This window comes from Gouania willdenowi, chromosome 14 (genome assembly GCF_900634775.1).
Source record: "Gouania willdenowi chromosome 14, fGouWil2.1, whole genome shotgun sequence".
NCBI lineage: Eukaryota > Metazoa > Chordata > Actinopteri > Blenniiformes > Gobiesocidae > Gouania > Gouania willdenowi.
The window spans coordinates 17,365,950-17,383,667 of NC_041057.1; the positions used below are offsets into that span (position 1 = coordinate 17,365,950).

The 17,718-nt window shown below is 41.1% G+C and overlaps 1 protein-coding gene across 2 annotated transcripts in view; it reads left to right on the forward strand.

Moving 5' to 3' along the window:
- Positions 1 to 17,718, forward strand: part of tmem132e (transmembrane protein 132E) — a 389,634-nt gene that overhangs the window by 249,466 nt on the left and 122,450 nt on the right. The window contains exons 1-2 of one of the 2 annotated variants that reach the window (XM_028466767.1): positions 9,378 to 9,872; positions 12,515 to 13,469. In XM_028466767.1, coding sequence (XP_028322568.1) covers positions 9,794 to 9,872; positions 12,515 to 13,469 — 1,034 coding nt within the window. In that variant the 5' untranslated portion in view covers positions 9,378 to 9,793. Of the gene's footprint in view, positions 1 to 9,377; positions 9,873 to 12,514; positions 13,470 to 17,718 lie in introns of those variants that run through there. The other variant, XM_028466769.1, reaches the window with a different exon arrangement.

The following is a 17,718-nucleotide window of genomic DNA, read 5'->3' on the forward strand; positions in this document are numbered from 1 at the left end:
GGCAGAAGTACACGCATCCTTTATTACTGTACAAGTAAAGATACAGTGGATATGGTTGGATGATTGAAGTCTGAAGAACCAAATCATATTATGATCATATTAACCATACACAGCCTCATTCAGGGATATCCCATAAGAACATTTTTCCAATATGCTGATACCATTCTCATTGATTTGATATTGGTCAGGTGTGAAGGATGCTGTGCACGTACTTTTGTTACTTTAGAGCGCTGACCAAATCCCTCTGACCTTCAGTCTCACAGAATCCTTGAACGTATCCAAACTTTTTCAACTCATGGCTTATCTCAATAAAATCATATTATTTAAACTGGTCAATGATGTTATCTCCAGTATGTATGCTAATGATGTTATCAAATAAATCTGTTTACGGCACACAAACACACATGTAGCAAGTTTTTTCTTCTGTTTGTCTGTTCTTCCATGTACCAAAGTGTTGTTTCAGTAGCATCTCGCACACAGTTACTGTATCTGCTTTGCGTTGCCAGATACGGCAGATTATTCTACACAGGGAAATGCCCAAATCTGGCATCATAGCTTCTATAGACTCTATTGGGCAGTGGTGGAATAACGGTTAAGGAAGGGCTTGTAATTGTAAGGTCACTGGTTCGAATCCAACCTGGGTCATCACTGCGAGATGTTGAGCAAGTCCCGTAACCCTAACTGCTTGTGTGGTACGTCACTTTGGATATTATAATCTTTTTTTTGCTCAGTCGAGGTAAAGAAAGCAACAAAGCTGTTTTTCAAATTATAAGAAGTAGAAATAATGATGGCTCAAAAACCCACTTACATTTATGAAGTATTGTTTTCTACATTATTTTTGATTATTGGACAGAACACACACACACACACACACAGGGTTCACAAAATCACAGGTCAGATGTTTGCTTTCCTTAGGAGGTGAGTGATTGATTGAAAACTGAGAGTTAATTTCCTAAACCTCACTCAGCAATGACTACATTACGTAGAGGAAGTCAGGCCGGATCGTTAGACCTTTGCTTTCATTCTGTGCTGTCAGGATAAAGGACGGACAGAGCTGTCACCTGTACAGATGTTTTTTAGGTGACATTAAACTAGAGCAACTGCATGCATAACAAAAGCGTTGGCATATGCATACTGTTAATTTGGCCATCTGTACATACTTTACAAAATGATTGGAAAGATGAAATGCCATTTCCATGGAAAGGTCACACCGAGTCTGTGCAGAATGTTAATTATTGATAATGTGGGACGGATTCCTCCAGCAGAGTCCAGGACCATAGTTAGTGCGACTCAGAGTTTAGTGCTGCAGAGTTTAGTGTTTAGTGTTTTGGCCAGATCACTCTTGGTAGAAGAGCAGCCATTTGGCTTCGTGCCAGGAGCGAGCACAACAAATGCAATCTTTGCATTTGGAATTCTGATGGAGAAGTACGAGGAAGGTCAGGAGGAGCCATGTCGTCGTGGATCCGAAGAAAACATATGAGACTGTGCCAGGACTGTAGAGGTCTGACAGGAGTGAAGTGTGAGTTCACACCGGTGAATCCTAATGTGTTAAATCTCTTTAGTATTCGTTTGCATGGGAGGGTGGCTTCCTTTGGGCCGGTGTCAACACACAAGGGAAGTTCAGAGCAGATCACACAAGCAGATTCTACTTTGATTGTTTTGGCCACCTAGGGTTCAATCAAATTCCCAGCTCTGACAGAGAACTGACTGACAGCCGCAGCGCATGTAAAGTAAAAAGAAAACACACACACCATGAAAACATTAAATACGGGTCATATGCAGACGGAAAGTAGTGAATAGAGGCAGGCAAGTGTGGATGCCATTTAGTCACAAGGAAGTAAGAGGGAACAATCTGGTGGGGGTGCGGTTAGTGCCATGACCCTCGCCCATGTAAGCAGAAACGTAGTAGTGCTCTACGTTTACAAGCTGCATTGAAATTTTCTGTGAAGAAATCCTGTCGCGACCTAGTCTGATATCAAGCGTAACATTGGCTTGGTGCCATTAGCTTAGCCCACAGATCCCTCTCATAGCAGCTCGGCTTGAAGCGGTCCTCGCTATTCACCAAAACTCATCCAAACGGAAACATTTTAAACGTGTATCCCGTACCAATATTTTGGAGCCAACGTCTTGATAACTCTGACTAAGTGTCATTATTTGGCTTTGAGGTACAAAATAAATGTTTTTGTGGGTTTTTTATCTTGATGTAATAGCAACCATTAGCTTTTTCACATTGTTCAGAAACTGTAGATCAGGGGTGTCCAATTCCGGTCCTCGAGGGCCACTATCCAGCATGTTTTAGATGTTTCCCTCTTCCAACACACCTGATTCAAATGATCAACTCCTCATCCAGCTCTGCAGAAGCCTGATAACGATCCTAATCATTTGAATCAGGTGTGTTGGAAGAGGGAAACATCTAAAACATGCTGGATAGTGGCCCTCGAGGACCGGAATTGGACACCCCTGCTGTACACCAACGGAACACTGTTGCCTAGCAACAGCTAACAGGAACCAACAAACGTGCGATATCTGCAAAATGGCGGTTCTGCATAGTTTATGCCAAGCTTTTTACTGCTGAAAATCAGATCCACACAGTACGACCTAATAGTGCATGAAAAACAATCAGCTCTGTTAGAAAAAATGATCAGCTGTTGTTCGCCCATTCAGCTGGAGAAGCCGCTAGTCTTTATATTAAAGCAGCATATGATTCTGATTTGAGTCAGAAATTTCCGAATTATCCATTTTCATCCTTCAGTGTGAACGTGACATGTGGTTACATTTCTGTTGTGCAGCAGCAGGTGAGTTTATTACTAATTACTAATCCAGCTTTGTACACACCACTGTTTACACCAACTTGAACTTGCCATCTGCTTTTCCTGCATCTCACTGACGTGGGTATTCCCACTGAGATTTGTGTAATCTGTCAAAAGCATGTTGCACGCATGCGTTGGCCTCAGGGGACGTGCAATGTAGCGAAACATAGGACAAATATAAGATTGTGAAGTAACAGATTTCCTCTACTCGACTCTGAAGAGATCTGCTTTCATGCAAACACACGCAGTGATCAAAAGGGCGTCCGGTGAGACGGAGCCTGGATGTCGTTTTCCTGCACACGCCAGAGAAAGGTGACAATCCACGTTCTGAATGCGGTTGAGATGATCCGTCTGCAGTCCGTGTGTAAAGGTTACTTCGGTCTGAACGAGGAAAAACAGACTTCCCCAATGAGTGTTTCAAGTGCTAATACAAGCTTTAGCCTCAGGCTAGCATAGCTTTCATCCACACTTTGTGTGTTGCAGTCATTGCTAATGGAATAGTAATTTGAGCAGTTTTACATTTTGGGCTTATATTTAAACTTAATTCTCAGCAAAAGTAAAGTAGAGTTTTAAAGTTGTGAAATAAAAGGTTGGCGTGAGGGAAAAGTGCGAAAACGATGTTTGTTGAGTTTTATCACACGGAGTAAAGGAAACCTCGGGGCAAAGCTGGAGTTACAAGCTTTTATTCAGACCCTGAAAAGAAAATCAGGCAGTTTGTGTTGATACCTGAAAATTCTAATCATGAAGCTCTAATAAACTATTGTTTATATAAGAATTTGTGACTTTTTTTATGGTGAAACTAAAGCTAAGTCCATCATTAAAGCTGATATACCTAGTCTTTCACTGTGGTCATTCATATACGTCAATGTATATAAGTCCCGCCTTTGTCCTATAGACCCCTAGACAAATAGAAAATTGCGCCGCGATCGCCAAGCCAATAGGCTTTGATTTCCTGTAACGGAGACTGTCAGTCAAAGTGAATGCACGGAAACAAGGCTGTGAGTCACAACAGCAAACAGGTAAATATGATGTGGCTTCTGGTAGATTGGCAGAGGCAGGGGGAGGAAGTAGAGCTGTTTACGGTGGGACAACGACACGTTTGCTTTTGAATTTTCTCCCTCTTTTCATCCTCCGGAAATTATTCTTTAAAATGTATGAACAAAAAAAAAAACCTAATTAAATAAATAAAAGGTAAAAAAAAAAAAATTAATCAGGACTTAAACACAATAAACTTGTCAAAAACCAAAGAGGAATGTGCCTAAAGTTTGTCGAAATATCAACAGCAATGGTAGGAGAAGGATTGCAGAAGCTGGTTGAAAAGGAAAACATAAGTCCAGCAGTATGTACAGTGCATACAAACAGGCTCTAGCTCTCGCTCTTTATATATATATATATGTTAATAGGTTGACATGCCTCCTTTAAATATTTATGAATTCAGCAATAGGATCTCGTTTCCTACTGTTTACGCAATTAAATCATGTAATTTTTTCCTGCTTTTACTGTTAAACCTTTTTTGTTGCATGGAGTTGTGTGCATAGAATGTGTTACAACCTGTTAAAATATTTATTTATTATGGGTTTTATGGGTATTAGAGTTTTTTTCTCATTTGAGAGCCCCCGCTCTTAGACATGCACTGACTTTTATTGGATAAACATCCAGTCATACTACTAATACAATGTGCACCATGACGGTAGTGTCCATAATGTCTGTTGAATTATTTGTGTCTTGGTTCACAACTATGCTTTGCTCCACGGTGTGAGATCATTGCCCTTGACCCTTGAGTGGATTTTGTTGGAGGAATTTTACAGGCTACTAAAGCTGAGGACTTTCAATCCTCTTGTGTTTGTGAGAATGATGTCTGAGTCCGTGGTTCCAGGTTGGAGGTCAGAGGGAAAATAATCCCATTGCTTTGCTCGCTGCTGATGCATTTTTATCTCGTTCTTTGAGGTCAAATGTCAGAACTTTGAAAGGAGTTGCAGCATGCTGTATTCATGGTGATTGTTGTCTTATTTTCCTTGAAACATCTGATTTCTACAGACGGTCCCTGACAAAACTGCAGCACTGGAATAGAATCCCTTCAGCCTGAAAGTGGCCTGGTCCGCTATTCATCCACACCAGAGGAAATAATCTAATGAATTGCAAGTGCCCTCGGACTTAAAAACCCTCTTACTTCCCTCGCACTCACACACGGCAGATGTTTCCCTTAATGGGAGCACAACAGGAAGAGACTCCCAATTCAATTTGGGTGTAATCAGAGGCTCGGGTTTCACACCGGAAAGAACCATCTGTGTCCATGTTCCCCTGCCTGCCATGCCACCTACACACTGATGTTGTTAGTGAGCGCATCCAGATGCATCATGGGATGTAATCGTCTCCTCAGAGCTCAAAATTGGAAGATGGAGGATTTGTTTTGAGTAAAAATATTGAGTTGCCATTGAACAGTTTCATTGTGTTAGTGACGAGGGGGCTCTTGGGCTGACAGTAGTCAGGTAAGCTTTGAAATAAACATCATGTTTGAGTCAGTAATGGTTCATCTTGGTCAACACACCGATTTAATCTTCCTTTGATTCATTCCTGGATGAGTTTATTTTTCTTGTTTATTTTGAATATATAAAGAACAAAAATGTAATACAGGAAAGAATATCTATGAAAAAAGTAGGCTTTGTGAAAGTGTTTGTGTGATGCTAATTCCGTTAGCCAGTCTAAGTGATTTCCTATTATAACTTAGCATTAAACTAAAAGGCATTTTACCAAGCCACAATAGATGCCAAAAGCTGTTCATATGTGTATTTCTGCAGTATGATGTCTGAAGTCAGTTAGCATTGTAGCAGACATTAGTCGCATGATTTCCCATGATGCATCAGTTTTGTGTTCTCTTTATAAGGAGTTCACCAATCACCGTTAACCGTAAATTGTTCATTTCCTGTGTAAAACTAACTTATTAATGCTTACTCAGCACTTAGATCAACCAATGTTACAGTATATGTATTCTCATACGCACACTGCTAATTTTGTTAGCCTGTCAATGTGATTTTCCACTGTACGTTATCATTTGGCCAGCGAACGTTTTTACTAATTTGCTTCAACATAACTGTTAGTCATGTGATTAATAGTCAGCAGTTTTATGTCGGCAACAGTGGGTAATTATTCATGAACATTGTGCTCATGTTTTTCTATAGGAATGTCCAAAAAAATAATAATACTGGGTCATTGATGTTATTGGCCCATAAGCATTCATATGTGAAATTGGTTCAAATCACTGTTAGCTTTTCAGTAGATAATGTTGAAGCAATATAAGCTTCCCTTTTCTAGTAACTAATAGTAACAATCAGTGGTTATCTTGTGTTTTTAATCATGTGGAGTTTGAGAATGAATTTGAACCCTCTGGAATTGTAGTAACATCCCAGGATGCAAATGGAAGTACCTGAAGTGTTAGCAACATAAGTTTCTGTTGTTAGTTTTCTGATGTGTAATTTGTTAGTACCTCTGAAATGGGATGAAGAACAGGTGACTAGATTTTGGTAATGATCCGAAACAATATCCTGAATCTGGATCATTTTAAAAAATAAATCGAGAAATCCCTATGTTCAGCTATTTGAGCTTGTTCTACAACACCTCCTGCTGGTGGCCTTGCTAATTACATGCTCTCTTCATAAATTCCCAGTTTGCGTAACTACATGGAGAGATTCCTAAACCATTAAACAGTCCACTAACTACTGAATGATGTCAATCATTCCCATAATACCTTTCAACTGACATCACACATAGCGCAACTTGGATATTGACAGCTCAATTACATTCCCCTTAGATGAGGCCAAGGACTCAGCTTTGCAATTGCATAGTCCACATATAATCAGAAGTGGATATTTACACAGGTTATTCGTCTTTGATGAGATTCAGTATGTGAATCTTTATGCACTGAATCTGTCTATAATGTTCCTTTTTACCCAGGTCATCCCAGTGCTTCTTATTCCATAACATTCCAGTTTAATCCTCGAATACTGGTACTTTTTCACTCTGCTCTCCAGCTGCAAACGATGCAATAATGATTTTTTATGAGTTGCTGCTTGCTGATAATGTCAGCAAGCTGTTTACCTGGAGCTGTTTCCCCAGCGGCAGCCTCTCCTGAGTTTAAACCAACAGATGCAGCAGAGAAGAACCGAGGCGGTAAAACCCAAACTACCACAACCTGCAAATCATTATGCACTGGGTTGATTGGCCAGCAGCAGGTGCTTGTGGACCGCATGGAGACACATTTTTTAAGTGCCTTGCTCAAGGCCACCTCCACACTACTTTTGAGAAGAACATTTCCTTTTAAAAGTCCCAGCAGGTTTAGCAGCTCATCGTCTCTCTGAGCTGCTCCTGCCTCCAGACACAATCAGAGGGATGGAGCGTAATGATGCTCCCATATCTTCTTGCGTTTTAAACACAGCACTAAAACAGTAGAAATTGTGAAACAAGATGAAAACAGTGCTTTGTTAAGCCTCCGATTTTTCCATTTCCGTCTCATTTCCACATCCGTTTACCATTTTCCTTTTGTTTCCGTTTCCTCAGCTTCTATCATTCAGATGTCATTAAACTGAGTGAAATCGTGCCAAACGTGTCTAATATGGTTTATTGAGTTAACTATTGTGATTATTTTATATTTTTCCGATACTACAGTGCGCCAAAAGCATGCGATGAAATTGTGTTAGATTACGTAGCGTGAGATTTAACATGTTGATCTTATTAGACAGTAGGCCACTCGATTATTTTTTCGATGCATCGATTATTCTAACGATTCATTTTTTCCAGTTCGATTCGACTCGATTCAATTATTGGTTATACATGTTGATTTACATATCTAAAATGAAAAACAAATGTGAATTTCTAAACATTGCAAAATGTATTGCTCTTCAACTCAAAATTCCAAAATAAAGCTCAAGTAAGAATATAAAGGTACAAAATAATGCATTCATGGTGTCCTTCCTGAACCAACTTAATTTAATATTAATGTTGAAAACACATAGGCCTAGCTACTGACTTAATTCTCCTTTCACATTAAAATAACAACAACTTAAAGTAATACACTCTGCCACTCACATTTTTCTTAAACTCAAAATTCCAAATGCTAAAACAGAAAGTGCTTTTCCAACAAAAATAAACTTTCCTTTTACCTTACAAATTGTGTGTGTATTGCTGCTGCTGATGTCACGGCGGGTGTTTCCTCCTTGTCCCATCGACGCGCTGCCGTCCTGTCACACCTGGGATAAAGGACGAGGGTTACGGGGAACAGCTACCTTTGACAACCGAGTGTGTGCCTTCACTGCCTTGCACTTTTGAAACTCGGAGGAGCCACTTGCGTTAGTTATTCTCCGGCGCCGCCATCTTTGATTTGGTCGGACGACGCATCGGCGTGCACATTTTGTGTCGACGTTATCGATTACATTGCGGCGTTGTCCCGGGCCTAGTTTCATGAGATACGTCTTTCAAGACCTTGTAGCAAAATTTTGGACAAGATTACCACCCATTTATGATGAAAAACTGTGTATAATCAATGTCGCATTGCAATAACAATATCACCATTCCAGTTTTGTCTGTTCTCCTCAATCACGGCCAAGTTGTGTGTCTTAGTAAGCATTGTGTTTTCAGGTGACTTCAAAAAGCGCGCCGTAATGTGGGAGATGTTGGGTGTGGCGGACTGAGGCAGAGGCCTTTTTTTCCCCCAGAAACTTTGTGGGTGGTCATTGTACGCTTGTCTCTTTGAATCCTGATGAAGTGAAGAGCAGCTCTGGATGTGGGTCGATACAGACCAGACAGTCCTTGAGTAGCTCTTCTCCATGGCTGCTCATTTGTTAGCATGGCGTGTTTCTCCCGCTGTGGTCCAGTTCTTGTATCGCCTACGCGTTTGTATTCACTTTATGGAGCCCGCCCCAGCCCCCACCCACTCATCCCAAACACACAGCTCGAGGAGAGCTAAGAGAGAGAGAACAGAGAGAGAGAGAGAGAACAGAGAGAGAGAGCAGAGAGAGAGAGAGAAGAGAGAGAGAGAGAGAGAGAACAGAGAGAGAGAGAGAGAGAGAGAGAGAGACAAGTGCACACAGTCCCACTCTCCTTTATTATGGGAATTCCTGGCACATCTGAGTGAAGCACTTAGGGAGTCCAAACACCCCTCCCCCTGTTTTAGCTGAACCCCTCATTCTCATGGATTACTCAGGGGGTTAATGCAGACAAGAGGGGGGATCAGAAGGGGGAGGAGGAAGAGAGAAAAGTAGGAGAAGGCAAGTGCAGCTAGGCTAATTCATCTATAACTTTAATCTAATCCCTCCCTTTTCCCTTCTCCCCTCTGTGTGTGTGTGAGTGTGTGTGTGTGTGTATGTGCCTACAGGCATTCAAGTTACACATCCATCCCCCTTCACACAAACTCACTCACTTGAGTCTGCCTGAACACGTTCAGAGAAGATGAATCGAGCTGCAGAGTATTATTATTACTCTCTCTGTGTGTGTGTGTGTTAGTATACCTGACCCGGAGCTAAAACCTGCTGTGATTACAGACCGTAGACTAGGTGTGGCCTGACGGGGCGGTGTCACGGGCTTTGTCTGTAGGTCCGCGTGCAGCAGCAGCAGCAACCCACCAACCGGCACGAGGCTCCGCCTTTCGGGCAGAGGAAGTCCCGGAGCCACGCGCAGTCTGGGATCGAGCGAGCCGCTGCGCGCGCGTGTTTTAGTGAGTGTGTGTTTGCGTGTGCGTGTGGCTGGAAGTCCTCTTCTCTGCCCAGAGCCTAATAACGCACTGAGGGAGTCAGACTGGTTGAAGAAGCTGAGACGGAGCGGAGGACCTGTGCGAGCATCGTGCAACACATGAAGAACACTGAGAAACTTCGGTGGACTGTTCAGCTCCGTCTCCAGGCCAAGGAGGCTTTATTCTCTTATTTAATAGTAGTTTTTTTTTTTTTTTTAACCTTTTGAACGGATGAGATTTCGATGAGCACACCAAGTGGACTATGGGCCTTTTAATGTTTGATTTGAACCATGGGGACAGGTTGCTGTGTGTGTGCACTCGACTCTGGATTATTGCGTTAGGTACGTCACTTTCACCGTTCCTTTACCTCCACATGGCAGCTGTGTGTAAACCTGCACATCATCCAGATAGGCTCGGATCTGTCCGCCATGATTTCACAGTTTAGTGGCTTTTATCATCAAGTTTGGGTCTCAAACTGTGGCCAGTGGGCCACTTTCATCACACTGTCACCCTTTTCTGGCCCTTTTTTTTTTTTTTTTGTTTTTTTCTGACTGTGAAATGTAAATCTTAGTTTGACCCATTTTACAATAACAAAGTTGCTGTCGTCTTTCTAAAATGAACTTGTGACTTCAGCATTCCAGTACAACAATTAGTTAACTAGTTTAATTCATTCCAAGTATACTGTGAAATTACGAGTATGTTATTTTAGAGAGGTCAATAGCACTTGTATTCAGATAAGTGTACTCACCCATACAAGTACCTATTGATGCAAACACAGCCACGCTATCAACGTTCATGTCAGCATTCACAATTATCACCAATCTGAGTGTTAATACAGGGAAAAAACAAAAGCTTTTGTCCACTTTTGCTGTTGTTTTGTGTTTTTTTCTTTATTTGTTTTCCTTGTTCTATATGTTTTTGTGTTTTTTTTGTTGTCGTTTTCTGTGTTCCCTTGTAATTTTGTAATTTTCTTGTTTTCATTTTTGGAGTCATTCTATGTATTTTGTTGGATATTGTGTATATTATCATTTTATGTATTTTATTGCCATTTTGTGTGTTTCATTCTTTCGTGTGTTTTAAGAAGTCATTTTGTGCATATTTTTGTTCATTTTAGCTTGTGTTGTCTATTTTTGTCATCATTTTGTGTATTTTTAGGGGGTTATGCTACAAAGCTAGATAATTATATCCTGGATTTATCTCCATTAGCGGGCTTCACCTAACCAAACATTCCCTGTCAGAGAGAGGCTGTCCTACGAAGATTGATAACAACACGCTAATTTAAGACGAGTGGGTGGGGATTGCACTGTCCGACTAATCACTACAATGGAGAAACCTGGCAGAGCGATTTATTTATTTTTTTTACTATGGAGGAACAGCTTATGATCTTAAACAAATATAATGTATTTAAAACCATGATGACAGTAAAGAGCAACAGTGTTAGTGCAGCGTGCACCAGGAAGGACTGGTTAGGAGGCGGAGCTTTTATATTCGCACAGACCTGATCCACTTCAGCACCTGGTCCTGACCAGTTTAGGTGTTGCTTAAGTTTATAATTGTGAATAATTAAAATCCATAATTCAGACCAAAAACAACACTGTTCTTACAGAAAAGGCAGGAATGAAAGAACACAGGCAGGAAGCTGCTGGCTCTGTTAATGCATAAAAGCGTGAGATTATTTATGATATTAATCCATTGGATGATAAACGGACAGCGCTAATGCTGAACGAGTAACCTTAATCGCATCGGTATTAAGGTTTTCACTACTGCGATAACGTAACCTCAGATGCAGAGGTTTTTTCTTCCGTCTTCATCATTTGAGCAATATATATGTTCACCAATCAGAATCGCTGAGAACCGCCTTCCTGGTCTGCTGGCCAATCAGAGATGGTTACAGGACACACGCTTGTATGCACTACAGCCGAGTCTCTGAGTGCGCTAACAACAACTACACTCGGGCTCTATAAAATCCACCTTAATGGAATCACAGAATCAACCATTGAAAATGGAATTTACTGTTGAGAGCAGAAATGGACAGAATCGGGTTGAAACGCCGTCACCATGAGGAAAAAGGATGTTTTTTTTAATGCGGAAATGTCCTTCCCACTCTCATCTTGGCCACTTCAAACACCACCTAAACACCGTCTAACGTGGAAAACAACTATGCAAGTCATCACTGACTCTTAAATCATAGTCGACCAGTGCCCGCTTAACTTTAACTTGTCTGTTAAACTCCGTCCGTTTCTCATGTAGCACTGCTGTGCTCCGTGAGAACAGCAGCAGCTTTAAGAGGTAATCGAGCTTTGTAGCATACTCCCTTAAAGTAATTTGAAGCATTTTTCTGTCCTTTGTTTTGTGTATTTTGCTTGTTGGCACCCGAATTTGGCCCATGGGCCACAAGTTGCCCATGTGTGATCTAGACAATAAACAGTGTTGGTGATATTGTAAATGTATTCCAGGTAAACATCTCGTTTCTCGGTGCTTAAGAGTTTTTTTCTTCAACACATCCCACATCTCTGTATGTTCCACAGCTTTATTTTAAACGTAAACAAATGTGTTTACAGCTGTTGATGTTCTTTCACCTTCTGACTCATTAAACGATACAATCCCATTGATCGGGGCTCGAATTATGCTGGTATCAGAGTATTTTTCAGAATCAGGAAATCTCTGCTTATTTAGTTTGATTCTGGAAACGAAGGAGTATTTCCATTTGCTGCTTTCTTTGCTTTATTGTTTAACTGACCTTATCTACTAGGAGTTATTGATGAGTGTTTATTAGCTACAGTTAGCATTTTCTTTAGTGTTAAATCAAATGAAAGGTCAATTGCACTTTTTCTTCCCTGTTGTGTTTTTGGTAAGACACTTCAAGTTTCAGAGCCGTTGGTTTGGGATATTTTGACCTTTCTTTCCGTCCTCCACAAAAAAAAAGTTAAAATCAGGTGCTGAAGCTCAGTTGTTGATCCTTTTCTGTTCTCTCCTTTCACAGCTCTTGCTGGTAAAACCTCTCCCACCTCCTCTGATGCCCTCCTCAGCTCCTCAGCGTTGTCGGCAAGTCCGGCGCCGCCCAACGTTTACCTCCCTGTCAACTTTAAAATGTCCAATGCACAGCTGGCCTTCTTCCTGCGGGAGGCTCCAGTCTCTGGACCAACGCTTGGTGGCGGTGGTGGTAGCAGTAAGAGCAGCAGCCTCAGTCTGGGACACCCTTTGCAGCGCTCGGAGAGCTTTGTGGTGTTCCAGGCTAAAGACCTTCCTGCCATCAACATAAGCTTCGGGCCCTTTTCCCGGGATCAGGCCTTGTCCAAGGAGTTGCTCCAGCCAGCTAGTCCTCTGGATATTCCTGGTCAGCTGACAGTCAACTGGAAGGTTCGCGCTTTCATTGTCCAGGCGAGGGTGTTCTCCAACAACCCCACAGTTCAGGTATTCTTCTACATCGCCGGTCGGGATTGGGACGACTTCAAAGCTCAGGACAAGCTGCCGTGCATCCGTCTCCACGCCTTTCGCGATGTCCGCGAGATTAAAACTTCTTGCCGTATGAAAGGCAACCTGGCTCAGTGTCTGGCTCAGCTGGATCTGCCGCCGTCCTGGTTCAACACCAACGTGGCTCCACTGGGACGAAGGAAAGGCTCCGGGGACGCTCTGCTGGACGGTTTACCCAGCGAAACCCTTCAGGCCGAGCTCTACTACACTCTGCACGAGCCGAGCATGGAAGGAGAGTGTGGAGAGGGCTCGGGGCACCGGAATGGCTTTCTGGCCCAGCACCCCCTGCTGCGCATCGGGAGTATCAGCCTGTACCAGGCCGGTCAGGAGCAGCTGCTGGTGGATAAACAGTTGGATAAAAACATGTTCCTCAGGCTGCCTGAGAAGCCTCTGAAGCCTGGGGAGACGCTGAGGATCTTCCTCTACCTGATGCCAAACTCCACTGTGGAACAGTTCAGCCTCAAGTAAGTGGCCTCACTTTGAAAGTAAATATCTTCTCTCTTCAGGTTTGTTTTTATCTAAATTTTTATATAAATTATTATTTTTCTGTTGAAGGTAAGCTTCTCTTTGAGCAAATCTTCAATGAAAATGAGGATTCTTAATGTCCAGAAAGTCCTCTAATAGAACCTTAACCTCATCACCAAAGCTCTTACAGTTCTAATTGTTATGGTCGACCTCATGATCATATAAAGCTTTGAATTAACAGTGTTTTATGGTCAGTGTCCCTCTGAGTGTGGCCTGTGTTGTGTCCCCTCCATGCTTCTCTCTCTGAGTTGGTCCTTAAGTGCGTTTTTTTTTTTTTTGATAGTTCAACCAGGAAAATGAGCATATCATCAGACATTTAATGCTTTTAATTAATTCCGCTCCCTCATTGCCAAATGATGGCCTGGCATTAATTAAAGACGAATGTGATGAAGGGGCAGATGTGAGGTTAAGGAGCAGCACATCCACCCTTTAAATCTGTCTGCTTTCTCTTGTGTGGATAATTTGAAGTGAAACCCAATACTGCAGGACAGAAAGAGTGACCTGATGCCTAAACATGGGCTACAGTACCTCTGTCCAGTTTCTGAACACCTTAACCTGCCTCCACTTTGTTACATCCTATGTTTAACAAAGCATATTTTTTTTGCTAATTAATGCTCATAGAATATTAAATTGGCATCTAATAAGAATATGTTGGACTGAATTTAAGAAGAGGATTTGACTGATAGTGTAACTCCATCATAGCTTTTACTGTTATAATCCAATGCCTTTTTGTTCCTACATTTTCAGAACATTTCGATAATAATTGACATCATCTGAGTTGAGATCACAACTGTGATGCCTCCTGCAATGTTGCATTTTTTTCTGAGCCTCCATGAAAAAGACAGATGAGCTCATTGCTAATCCTGGTATATATGTGCGTGTTTGTGTGGGCTGACTTGCTGTGCATGCATTTATGCTGCTTTTATTGGGGAGCACCGTGTTTGTAGTGGAACTGGGATTTTTTTTGTGTGCACAAGCAATACACACATGCAGGGACATTAGTCAGTGTGAATGTGTTAGATCAACTCTCATTCTTATCTATAGTTATGTAATTTGTTTAAGGGTTAGGATTGATGGGTGATGGCTGCATAGATTATAGATGGAAATATACTAGAGGCACTAAACACTCGATCAGTGGTTCCTGGGGGAATAGATGCTAGATAAATACTGCATAGATTGAGAGATAGACGTTAGATAGATGCACAGGGCTTGAGACTGCTACCAAATTAGTGTCATATGGAAGTATTTTTTAGTGTGTGCGAGTGAAATTTTCATCTGGTCTCATCTGTACGAGTGCGTAGAGTAGGGCTGCCAACTTTGGTTGTTTAGTCGACTAATTGGTCGATGCCGTCGTGGTCGACCAAGATTTTCATTGGTCGACCAGCAATAGTGTCAGTTTCAATACCGTAAAAAAAAAAAAAAATGCAATGCAATTATGTAGGTGATAAGGATAACATATAAATATAATGTATTTAATGCCTAAACATGATTCTATGTCCGGCAACAGCCATGTGAGTGCGTGCGCCGCTGCAAAAAAAAAGCAAGTGTTGCGCTTCAGCTGTCACTGTGCTGTCCTCAGAACAGATCAGATCAAAGAGCAGAGAGGGAACAAATTAAGACAGGCTTGAAACACAAGCATCCACTGTTAAATCAATCCTTTTTCTGCACAAGAACATGGATTATTCTTATATTTGATACCTGGATTATGTAAACAGATCCACTGCTGTTTCTGGCGCCGCGGGGCACACTGCATCCCTGTGTTTGACGTGCGTATGTTTCCTCGTGCGTTGATCTGATGTTGACATTAACAGTTGTTCATTAATAAAACCAGGCTTACCACTAAAACAAACGTAAATATGTTATTTGTATGAGGAAAAAAATAGGTTTTAATTGTCGGTGTGAGGTCGGGCTCTGATATAAATACCTAATGTCTCTCGGACCTGTAGGTTTCACTTTTGCTTTGTCCGGTTTTGGTCAAAGCTCAAATAAGATTCATGTCATAAATGGTCTGTGTTTAAAAGCAAATCGGCACCACAAAACGCCAAAACAAAATATTTGTCTTTTTTTCTTTCTCCTCATCCTCCTCTGCACCTGCTCATTCATTATCCGTTTTTTTTTTTTTTTTTTTTTTTGGTCGACTATTCGCTACCTGTGCCATAGTCTTGGTCGACCAATCATTTTTTTGGTTGTCTACAAGCCCTAGCGTAGCGTAGCGCTGAGGCGTCTGGGCAAGTGTAGCAACAGAGCACATGTGGGGCGTGCCTAGCGGACGTGGGGCAGGGGACGAGGAAGAACGCACACGTGCAGCGCATACACTATTTCACACCGAAGCCGGACAAACTTCAGAAAAACAAGCGTTTTGCTATTTTAAAGGCAGTAAAACTACAAGTGAAAGTCAAAGTATACACACATACACACTATGCCAGTTAAGTCAACTATTCATCAGCATGCATGGCAACTAGAAAAGTTTGTGTAGAGCCCTGATCAGTGTTGGGAACGTTACTTTGAAAAAGTAATTAGTTATAGTTACTCACTACTTGATCCAAAAAGTAACTGAATTACTTTATAATAAAAGTAACTCATTACCAAGGAAAGCAACTATTTGCGTTACTGTTTAAAAAAAAAAAAGTTGCTCTATGTCAAAGAATTCAGATTTTTTAGATGAATGTGTTGTTGTGAGGTGCTTCATTAAATTCAAGCTGCTTACAACGGATGTGGACAAAGTCTTCACTCTCGGATATAATGTACACTTCACATGTATGTTCTTGCCTTTGACCACAATTAATTTAAAGTAGTGTATGTAACGCCACCTTAAAAATGCCAACTTTTCATCAGACTGCTCCACAACTTAATATAATAGGCACAGTGAAGGCTAATGGCACAATAAGTAACAATGACCGTCAGAATTACAAAAGTCTGGTATGTTATGATTAAGATATTGTAAATATTTAAAGGCTAGGACTATTCATATGAAACACAATAGAGCTAGAAACAACTATAATGTAACCTATAGCCTTATGACATGACAAGACGCACAATCTCTTTCTTTTTGTTTCTTTTATTCTCTTTTAATTAAAGCTCACAGCACAAAGCTGGCATGCACTAGGATTGGTAACCTCTTAAATGTCGCATGTTCATTTACAATATCTGTCTTTTTTAGTGCACTGTTTATTTTATTTCTGCTAACATGATGACCAGTGAAATTGTAACACTATTTTATATGAGCGCCTAATACAAACCAGTCACGAGATAACATGACCACCAGTCAAATTGATGACGGCGGCGACATCTCCGGTCAGCTCTGCTATTGTTTTTAGCTGCCAGCTAGCAGCATTTCTACTGTGAATGTCTCACTTCTCTTGGTTCAAGTAGCACGGCAGAGAAACTTAATTTCTGCTGCTTTGTCTGGCTCTTTTCCGGACTTTCGTCCTCTGCTGTTTTTCTCTTTGCCGCACCTGCATCTGTCACTTGGTGTTAGTGTGGCACCGGTCCAGGTGTTTCTTCAAGTTACTGGTGCTGCTTTTCACATCTCAGGTTAAAATGCAATGTAACTCGGGTTACTGAGACTTGTAACAGGTATAATATTACCAAAATTTCATTAGTAATGCGCTACATTACTGCATTACAACAAAGAGTAATACATTACTTTTGTAATGCGTTACTCCCAACACTGTACATGCCTTATAGATAGATAATAGATACTAAATGGATAGATCCAGGTAGGTAGATACCAGATAGATAATATCATGATGGATTGATTGATTCTAGATTCTTAGATACTAGTAGCTAGATTTGTAAATGTCATGTTTTTAGACTTTAATGTAATTGAATACAAATGTGTAGGGCCTGTTAATTTCCGTTTAAAATTTTTCCCAAAGTCTGTTTCAGCATGCTAATTTCTGTATTATTCCCATCTTTTGATAATTTGATGTAGCTACTGCCAAACCAAATGTCCCCAAATCCTGACATAGATGCTTCATATGCAATAATTAAGGTGAATCTTGTTAATAATTGGTAATTTTCAGTGCATTCGAAAGTTAAAAAAAGGACATTCAATACTAGCGAGCGGGACTACGCAGTCTCACAAGATTTTACAAGATCTCTAAAAATCAATTTGTTTCACGTTGATCTGTAGATGTTGCACTTGTTTTCCTTACTCTGTGGTCAAACTGGTACTAAGGCTTTGTT